Raw genomic sequence first — 10584 nt, forward strand, 5'->3', positions numbered from 1 at the left:
TGGCGCGGTGGTCTCTTGGTGCCTGGGTGGTGGTGGGGCCCGGGTCGACGCGGCTGGGGCGTAGGCGGCACGTGGGGAGTCCGCGGCGGCGGTGCCGAACTGCCTGCTGCCGATGCGGTGCCGCGCTGGCGTCGGACGGAAGCTTCCTCTTCGTCGCGTCGCGGCGATCCGGTCTTCCCGAAAGGCGGCGCACCGAGCACCGTGCGGGGACGTCGTCCGGACCTCCAGCGACAGGGCTCTCCTCGTCCGGTCCCAGCTCCGCTTCGGCTCGTCCAAGTCACGCTCACGCCATGGTTCGGCCAAGCCAGAACGCGTGTTCCACCTGAATGCTTTGGAAATCCAAAGCTGATGCTCTGGAAAATGTTCGTAACCGCAGTTTAAGAACGGTCCGTCAAAAAGAGAAGGATAAGGACGGGCTCGCATCTGATCTGTTCAAAGCCTTTTGAGAACTGAGATCGTGCTGCACATGTCCATGTCACGACACTCGCATAATATTAAGCATAAATAAAGAAACCAAAAGGTGGTGCACATGTTCGTCAGTGCCGGTCGTCGTGCCGCTGCCTACTGCTAATGAAGCCTGGCCTTATCAAAAAAAAAAATGATGCATGTCAATTGGGCTCAACATTCGAGAGACGGGTCATGGTAAATGGTACTAGACCAGTAGCTGGCAGGGAACGCGATCACATGGATCAATGTCAACTCAGTTCACACTCACATTCACACAGCAAAGAGAGAAGAGGATCAGAACACCAATCAATCGACGACTTACTGGAAAGATTGATCATGTGATATCGTTCGCCGTACATTACCGAGCCGACCCCTGGATAAGATTAAGCTGACCATACTGGGAGGTAGATTCAAATACACAGCCACTGCTGACGTACAACGCTGCTGTCTAGTGTCTATAAACCTGTGCAAATCTCAGAAACCTGCTGTTGATTCTCCCTATAACAGTTCCCCAATTCCTGCTCCTGGGATTGCAGAACGCACCAACCCAGCATTCAAACGGTCCGCAAGGGCGGAGAAACCAGTATCACACCATCTCCTCGGACAAAAAGGAAGGGGATAGTGCGTTTGCTCGTCTGCAAGGAATACAGGAATAGTTAATTCAATGAATATAACATTTCTTCAGTGACAAAGTATCTGACAACAGCATTTCGTGTTGGCATATAAAATCACCCAAACAACACCAATCATGAAGAATTTAAGGTTAACAAGAACGGGTGAGCAAGTTTTACCAGATAAAACATGATAGCAAAAAGCAAAAAGATCAAAGAAACTTCTTTTCTTTTTACAAAAATAATTGCTCTCATAAAACTGTATATATCATGTGCACAGAGGCAACTTGGTCACAATAGTATCCACACATAGATGCTTATTGAGGAATTATAAATGATGTTGGCTTGTCAAAGGAGAAGAACAATTCATCACTAATTTATTCATGGCAAATATGAACCGAGTTTACTAGTACATCGCAAATAATCAGTGGCTCTAATTGCCGATAATACAGCAATATAATCTACCTCATCGACATCGTACTGTGTCACATTAGTAAAGATGGCCTATCACGCTAGTGATTAATAGCATGCTATGTAACAATCTGGAGAAACAAGGTAATGTTGCAGGCAAAACAAAAACAAGACTCTTGCATGCACATATCATGCATGTACCAGGAAGTAACTAGGCCAAGCAATGCACAGATGATCTAGTGCTTATTTTGGCGAAGATCGACAATGCAGCAGAGCAATCAACAAGTTGCAGAGTAAATAGTTGAGGCAGCCAGATGCGCAAGATGAAGTTAACAGACTCGAGGCAGCAAGCAATCCTTGCACTGCACTGAAACCTTTATACCACCCCCAGCGCAGGAGACTCGGTGGCGAGGATTCCGGGACACCGCTCATCAAGCTGCCACAGAGCAATTGACTATATTCTGGCTTGAAATAATCAATGGCATAATTCTGACAAAGTGGAGACAGGACGGAGAAAGATTGTGATTGCTATTCTTCTTTCTTTGGACCACGGATGTAATTTTTGGATCAGGGATGTCACCCTCCAATATATGGCCCTTAAACTGAATGACCCAGAATTTTTGACTGCCTGGATGTGCCAAGGCAACACCTTTAAAACCATCACATTACCTTGTTTCTCCATAGGGTTACATGCTGTTATCTAATCACTACCAAAATGTCAGGCAATGCAATGCTGATTTGGTAGTTTGTATTGATGTAGAATTAGCCACGTTCACCCAGAGAAAACAAGGACGGCCAGCTAGCTTTAAGACATTCCAAATGGTTGAGACTTCACACAGAACAGGTGCTACTTTTTTTTTGTTTAAATAAAAAAAAGGAACAGATGACATTTCAACTATGCATCTCAGCCAAGCAATATGAGAATTGCGAAGGCAAATCAATCGATCAGTTGGCATATTGGCATGGTGAATGAAAAATATATGGAGTATATTAATAAGACAAATACTTCTTTGAATTAACTGCTAACCAAGAATTTGAATAGCGACCGGGACCTTGGCAAGGTCAATTGCACGAAAAGACCTGACAGAATTGGAACAATCTAAACTATCAACCTCAGACTCTTAGCTGTTGATATGGCTAATAACTAAAACATATAAACAGTACTGTAGTTGTTATGTTAGGCACCATGAAGCAGAAACTGGTGACATTGCATTACCAAAAGCATGTGAGTGAGAATGTTGGTGCATAGGGGCATGATCATTGTGTCTTGAGTGAAATCCTCAATAAGGTGCTCTACACATATTTTTAATGCAAATCGAAATACTGCAATTTTTTCCCATGACAAACTATAAAAATTATTGATGTGTAAACTTCGAAATCAAGTTTAACCCCTGAATAAGCTGCTAAAACATTTAGTTGAACAAAAAAAAACTAAGAAGTCAAGATACTTACGCGAACGATCTCCTCATAAGTCTCATCATCAATTTCTACAGTAGTCACTGTCTCTTCAACATCTCCAAGTATCATATTGAGATGCTGATCATATGCCTAAATTGGTTGAAGAATAAAGGCAACTTAGAAACAAACAAAAAAACAGAATGCATATCAACAGAAAACCAGGGTGGATCATTACATAACCAATACAGGCATTCAGACAAATCAGCAGAACAATCATACAAATATTAGGCAAAACATGATAATTACACAAGCAGATATGAGCTGCTAAGTTACATGGAACATAGTGCAAAAGAAATGGAAACACAGGATCAAATGTCCAGTGGGCGACCAGTTGACGAATGTGCTGTTATGCAACCCCGCTTATTACTCCTGAAGAAGTCAGTATGATTTGTTACTAATATACTACGTATCATTAGTGTTTCCAAATTACATAGGACAATCACTAACTCTACTAACCAAGAGATCCAAAGCTGTTTACATTGTTGTCTACGATGATAGCTTGTGCTAGATGCCTGGATGATTGCATCAAGTGGAAATAGATAGCATCAAAGTATGCAGTGTTTCAGAGATGACTAATAAACTGTGCTCACGAGTATGCGTCCAACAGAAAAGGAAGCAAAAATTTCTCAGAAATGTCACAAAAAGTAAAATATTATTTTCATTTCAGTGTCAACAATTTTCCAATAAATCGGATTTCCAATATGTCTTCTACATATTTCCTACCCAGAAAAACTACCATCAATTATTTATTTACTTCTTCGCTAACAGCTTCCCCAAACAGAGCCTAGCACTGTGCAGCGACAGAGCAAACTACGAAGGGCGACGGGAAACCTACATGGAGCTTGCCGCGGAGCTCGCGCTCGGAGCGGAGCTTGACGTAGATGCGCTCGTCGAGGCTGAGCCGTATCAGATCCAACGGCTCCTTCACCGTCATGTCCTCCTCCGCCGCCATCGCCGCCGCCGCTCCTACTCCCTGCCCCCTTCTCGATTCGCAACGGAAGCCTAAACCCTAGCTTCGTTCCGAAATCAAGCTCGCGGTCGCGGAACCAGAGCTTTCGCTTCGCTTCGCGGCGCTTGCTTTGTCGGGTCGGATCCATGCCAAGAACCCGAACTTGTTTCCGTCAATTCTACGGGCCTGAATTTTGGCCCAAGAAAAATTCTGTGTGTACTGGTTCTCAAACGGGCCCAGTAAAACGCACTTCCTGGGGGCCCAAGCTTTGTACAGATGCTCTCGCTTAAAAATAAATAAATAAAAATTGGCCCGTCCTTATCTGTCCTTTAAACCCACTCAAAAATAAAACTGTCCTTCAAACAAACTACAAGTAGCCAACACGCTGTTAATTAGAGCTTCAGAAAAAACACGCTGATAATTAGGAGCATAAATTTTCTTCAGTGACCCACCCAGTTAAGCAACCTTTGCAAATAGACAAAAACGACAAACCCACACGATCTAGGAATAACCCCAAACATTCATAAGCCAACGACCAGTTCATGTACATTCAGCCAAATCCGGCCGTCGTAAACTCCAAAGCTTTCGCCAGGTTGCACTTGCACACCACCAAGCCGGCGATCACCGAGTCAGCTAACTATCTTCCAAGCACCACCTATAAAATCGTCTACGCTGCGTCCTTATCCGACAGCCTCAAGATCAGACGCAGAACGCCTTGTGCCATGCTCGTCATTCGATCTTCTCATCACAAGCTCCCTGCTGAATTGCCATGCAGCCGGTGACACCCGTCGCTCCGCCACCGGCCCGCGGCCCTGTCCTGACACCGGTGAAACCCATCGCGGCGAAGGGTGCGGTTCCGGACAGGGCGTCCTGCGGGCTGCTCCGCCGCCGCACCAGCCAATCGCCGTTGTCGTCGTCGCTGCTGCTTACGCCCTGCTGCAACGTGCGGCGAATGGGGCAGCGCTCGTGCCCGGCGGCGAGGACCAAGGCGCGCGACGAAGCGGAGACTGAGCCCCAGCCCCAGGGCCTGGCGCCGCCGAAGAAGGAAGGCGAGGAGGCGGCGCCGCCGGCGGAACGCAGCCTGGCGTACCAAATCTTCGAATCTGTCTACCTGTGCGCCTACGTCTTGTCCTGGAGGATAGGCGAGCTCATCGTTGCGAAAGCCCAGGATGCTCTCGAGAGGCTTCGTCGATACGTTCTCGATAGATTCAACCGAAAGCGCTGACATGTCTGTAGGTTCTTCAACAACTGATTGTTTCTATTTTTTTTTTCATCTTCCAGTCCACGTTTGTTCTACAAAACGTCAGCCTATGATGTGTTGTGTATGCCCAATTCAAAATTTCCCCTATATGGGCTGTTAGTCATACAGTTTCTGTCTTGGTTCGAATGGAGATATTTAGCACGCACCGATACAAGTTAAGTTGCAAGAGAAGCCTGTTTTTCGTGTGGTCAAATCCAAACTACTCTGTTTTTATTTACATAGTATCATATTAGATTTGTCCTAAGTTAAACTAGACTAACTTTTACTAGATTTATTGAAAAATATAGCAACAATTATACTATCCAACATTACTATCAATATATACTTCACGGTGGATCAATGAAACAAATTTGATATTGTAAATGTTATTATTTCTTTCTATAAAAATTGGTTAAAATTTGCCAAGTTTAATTTAGGATAAACCTAATACGACATGTAAATAAAAACAGAGGGAGTATCATGTTGTTGAAAGCATAAAAAATTTAGACCGTTGTTCGCATCATGTTATTTATCTGTATACTAGCAAATATGATAATGCACTACGGACAGAAATCAAGTGATAGGTTATTATATTATCATGATTAATGTTTTTTGTAAAAGTGTTATGTTAATAAAATATGTACCTTTTATGATATTTTTAGACACTAATTGGGTCATATTATTATGAGTTATATGGGCGAATCAAAGAGGTGATTAATAGTTAAGGTTAGGAATTTCTTCTACTCGTGATAATTATCTAAAGCAACTATAAGTAACAAAATAAATACAACTAAATAGTGATCAAAAGGAAAAGGTTATATTTTTTTTGTAGAAAGTTATAAAAACCTATTAAAATGTAGCACTAGACACTACGATCACATGAACACAAATAATAGATAAAGACAGAGATAAACAAAACATATGAACTTTTAAATGTTGTAAGAGCTTAAATGTAAATAAAAAATAAAACTCACACAGAAATTTTTAAGAGCAAGAAATGGTATGTTTTGAACTTCAACAATATATAGATGTCTGAAAAATACTATAGCTGAAAAGAAAGGGCATTCAAGCACATGGTTTGCACCTTACTCATAAAGAAGAAATGTGAAAAAACTAAAGTTTTTGGTGTCCAACCATGCTCGAGTTTTTTGTTATTCTGTGTTTATAGATTGTCTAACATCAAATTGAAGCACTTCTAATGCATAATACACTACTGTGTGTGCCATGCAGGGTTTTTTTACCGATCGGTCCGACGAAACCGCCGCACTTCAGTTCCGGTAAACCGGACCGGTTTGACCGGTTACCGAAAAAACCGGTTAAATTCAAATTTCAAACCAAAATGGCAGTTCAACCGGTTTCCACCGGTTAGCCGACAGGTTAGGCCGGTAAACCGGTCCGGTTTGAGTGGCAACCGGTCGGTTTGAGTGGTAACCGGCCAAATTCAATTTTTTTCTTTTTTTATTTAAATTCAAATGTCTACAACGTATACTAAATGAATGAATATTTGAAAAAATTTGACACCATTAGATTCGTCACAACTTGAAGTATTTTTAGAAATTTTTTCATTTTTTTGAATTCAAATTTGAATTTTAAATTTGGGCCGGTTTGAAACCGGCCGGTACCGGAACCGGTCCGGACCAGTTTGACCGGTTACCGCATTTCCGGACCGGTTCCGGTCGGTAAAAAAAATCCTGGTGCCATGCGGGAAAATTAGGTTGGGAACAACTGCTGGATTTTTCTGAAAAGTAAACAAATTAAATTCAGTCAGAGCACAAATGGCCAAATGAAACTGATATGACTTTTAACAAAAATAAAATGTAGACCAAGAATCGACTCAAGAGTCAGAGGACAAGACTTGATATGAAAATAGCATCACATATATACTGAATTTTTGTTTGTTATTCGAAGTTGCGCTAAGCACATTTGGTTTAAGTTGTTTTAGTTGTTCAGCAAACAGAGTGTCTATTGCACCCACAAGATAAGAAAGTGTGGAAGAGATACATCTTTTATTCTCAACTTCATGTGTTTTACTTAGAAGATATGTGTCGGTACCCCAGGACTGGGGTACCCCTTCTTGCTGTATCTAGGCAAGAGTCTTGTAGTTATCCTTGACTACGTCCAGACAGCCGGACCCCTGTGGTCCGGAGTCCTGATCTCTCGGCGACGGTTCCGGACCTGCCTCACGACTGGGAAAGGTCCGGGAACAACGCGTGTCCCGGAAGAGGCGGGCAGCCCGAACAGCCGGGGCTCCGGACCTCCCGAGGGGTCCGGACCCCCGCGGAAGTCCCGGACCCCTTGTATGGTAACCGGACCACTCGCTAAGGGAAGAAGGCGACGCCCTGCCTCGGGGTGGCCCGGAGCGACACGTGTCTACAAGCACGACATTTCAAGGCCGCTTGGTCTCCATACTAAGCCTCACCCACCACTGCATTTATTATGGTAGGTGGACACCCGCATTGATGCGGTGGAAGCCAAGGCGATTCTTTGACCAGGAGGCACTATTGATCGCGTGTTACCAAGATAGTGGAGCCGCAGGCGCCGCCCACGCCGCGCCTGCCAAGTCTGCCATAACAGATGGATACGACGGCTCGGCTTCACCCATTATGACGCCTACATAATAGCCTCCACAGGCTACGCCGCAAGCTACGCTCCCCCAACGAACACCTTGGTGACGGGACAAGAGAAGACCACTGTAGCGCTAGCAGAGCGTATCGGAGGGAAGATCCGTAACCACTGTACCCATCTGAATACTCTGCGTAGTATGCTGCGCAGTCACGTTGGGCCCACCTGTCGGGGCCCCAACGTCCTATGTATCCGCCCCCTTGGTCTATAAAAGGGGGCGCCCGCTAGAAGGAAGACTCAGGCTGGGTGAAAGCCAGGGCCCGGCAGAGGATAGATTCATACACAACAGAGATCAAAACTTCTCCCAGTGGACGTAGGGTATTACGCTCCGACGGCCCGAACCACTTTAGATCGTGTGTTCTCGTGTGCACGCCTCAGAGCTAGACCAGCCCAATCGCCTAGTACCTCCCCGAGTACTCCCTCTCTGGGAATAGGCGGGTGCGCTCCGCCACCTGGCTGTGGGTACCCTAGAAATCCCACGACATTTGGCGCCGTCCGTGGGGAGGAACAGGCGCTGGCTGGATCTTCAGGCTTCTGGGGCCGTGTTCATCCTCTGCAACGACGAACAAGAAGATGAAGAGAGGCAGAGCATCACCCACGCCGCATGCTATGGCACTGGGGCGCCAGCACCCTCGGTGCGATGGTGCACGGCAGCTGCGCCTGCTGTGCGTCGCCACTGCGACGCCTCAGAGCCGGCACGGTGGAGCGCGGGGGCAACGCCTGTCGCGTGCCGCCCCGCGCCATCCTGGTGTCGGCTCAAGGTTTTCTCTCAAGCAACGGCCATCCTTCCTCTCTGGTGGCATGACGTCGGCTCAAGGCTTTCTCTCAACATAGAGCCCGGAGCCGACGGCCATCCCGGAGGAAGTTGGCCGTGTCGTCCTGCCGTCGACAGCACCGGAGATCCGCCTCAGCGTAGCTCGGTGCTGCTGCAGACAAGGCCCCGCCGCCAGGCGCGGAGGCCCCTGGCGCTAGCACAGAGGACAAGCCGGCGAACGACCGCACCTCTCCGCGCTCCACGTCCGGTCCTTCTGCTGCGCAAGGGCGTCTGGTTTCCATCGGCAGACGACGACGGCGGTAGGGGGGCCTCTCCCACTCAAAGCCAAAGAATTTGTCTCATGCTACCTAAGCATATGACAGCTCTTAGGCAAGGAGTGGCCCCCCGAGCTCCTGAGGTGATACTGGATGATGCAGTTCAGGCACATCTAGGGCGCCGTCGCCTCTGACGACTATGAAGAATTCAGGAGTGGCCGTACCACTTCCAACCGGAGAAGAACACGCTGTATAGCATGCAGCCGTAGGTTGCTCCTAAGGGAAAGAAAATTCCTCCTTTGTAATAGCGTGGCGCCTATGTGTGTGTCTAGAGCGGTCAAGGTCCGACCTTGTAAACCCGACCTCTGGCCCTATCGCATAAACAGGCGAGCTACGGTCCGGAGCGGTAGAGGTCCGACCTCGTAATCCCGACCTCTGATGTATACCGTGACAACCACAACAATAAAGGAGATTTTCTTTCTCAGTTTTATCTAGGCACCACCATTGATTACGTTTATTCGCCTTGGTTTAGCTTTTCTTTCCACTGAAACGGAATCTCCCTATTATTGCTAACAATTCAAGATAAGTTGCTGGCCTGTAGGGACACCCCTTCAAGCTGGAAGGCAGCTCGGACCCCTAAGGACCTAGTCCGGAGAAGTAGTACCCGTATCCTGGGGTGGAGAAGCTCCGCGTAACTTAGCCTGGTAATGTACTCTAAGTTTACGTACTTCACTACCCTGTTACAAGTACTCTAGTATCCGTGAACTGCTGTCTTTAAAGGTCCCGAGCTCCCTTCTAGTATAAGGCTTGGTTTCTCGCACCTTACTACTCAGATCCGGTGGTATATTTCATCGGATCGTCAGCAACGACTCAAGTCCACTCCGGTGGCCCGCTCCGGCGGAGGCCGCTCGCCACGGTCGACTCAAGTCCACTCCGGTGGCCCGCTCCGGCGGAGACCGCTCGCCACGGTCGACTCAAGTCCACTCCGGTGGCCCGCTCCGGCGGAGACCGCTCGCCACGGTCGACTCAAGTCCACTCTGGTGGCCCGCTCCAGCGGAGACCGCTCGCCACGGTCGACTCAAGTCCACTCCGGTGGCCCGCTCTGGCGGAGACCGCTCGCCACGGTCGACAAGAGCCAGGTCCAGGAGGTGGTCCCTGAGCAGTCCGAGGTCTGTGTAGCCGCTTAGCTTGGTTCCGTACCCTAAGCCTACACCTTCATCGCCCTGCGGAGAGCACTCTAGAGCCTGAACCTGGCAACCGGTGTACCGGCCTCAGGGGTCCGGAGCACCCGCTCTTTGTATGAGCACACCAGCGTAATCAGGTTACGTAGAAACACATCACGATAGTGGCCCCACCCGCGGGTTCGTACCTCTCCCGAGGTGGGCCCGGGGGCCACTGTCGGTACCCCAGGACTGGGGTACCCCTTCTTGCTGTATCTAGGCAAGAGCCTTGTAGTTATCCTTGACTACGTCCAGACAGCCGGACCCCTGTGGTCCGGAGTCCTGATCTCTCGGCGACGGTTCTGGACCTGCCTCACGACTGGGAAAGGTCCGGGAACGACGCGTGTCCCGGAAGAGGCGGGCAGCCTGAACAGCCGGGGCTCCGGACCTCCCGAGGGGTCCGGACCCCCGCGGAAGTCCCGGACCCCTTGTATGGTAACCGGACCACTCGCTAAGGGAAGAAGGCGACGCCCTGCCTCGGGGTGGTCCGGAGCGACACGTGTCTACAAGCACGACATTTCAAGGCCGCTTGGTCTCCATACTAAGCCTCACCCACCACTGCATTTATTATGGTAGGTGGACACCCGCATTGATGCG

The 10584-nt window shown here is 48.0% G+C and overlaps 1 protein-coding gene across 1 annotated transcript; it reads right to left on the bottom strand.

The window, feature by feature from the left end:
• Positions 1-640: 640 nt before the first annotated feature.
• On the bottom strand, positions 641-4019 carry LOC120698562 (sm-like protein LSM3B). The gene is made up of 3 exons (XM_039982243.1): positions 3763-4019; positions 2922-3017; positions 641-1082 (listed from the first exon to the last, which is right to left on the bottom strand). Exons 1-3 carry the CDS (start codon positions 3877-3879, stop codon positions 1002-1004), a joined length of 294 nt encoding a protein of 97 aa, XP_039838177.1. The 5' UTR covers positions 3880-4019; the 3' UTR covers positions 641-1001.
• Between the last annotated feature and the right edge of the window lie 6565 nt (positions 4020-10584).

Source organism: Panicum virgatum, chromosome 3K (assembly GCF_016808335.1).
Source record: "Panicum virgatum strain AP13 chromosome 3K, P.virgatum_v5, whole genome shotgun sequence".
NCBI classification, from domain to species: Eukaryota; Viridiplantae; Streptophyta; class Magnoliopsida; order Poales; family Poaceae; genus Panicum; species Panicum virgatum.

Excerpts from the sequence above, each read along its gene's own strand:
- LOC120698562 (XM_039982243.1), bottom strand. The coding sequence starts at position 3,879 with ATGGCGGCGGAGGAGGACATGACGGTGAAGGAGCCGTTGGATCTGATA. Across the intron at positions 3,018-3,762 it reads AGCTCCGCGGCAAGCTCCAT|GCATATGATCAGCATCTCAA; the intron begins GTAGGTTTCCCG and ends CAACCAATTTAG. Across the intron at positions 1,083-2,921 it reads CTTATGAGGAGATCGTTCGC|ACGAGCAAACGCACTATCCC; the intron begins GTAAGTATCTTG and ends TATTCCTTGCAG.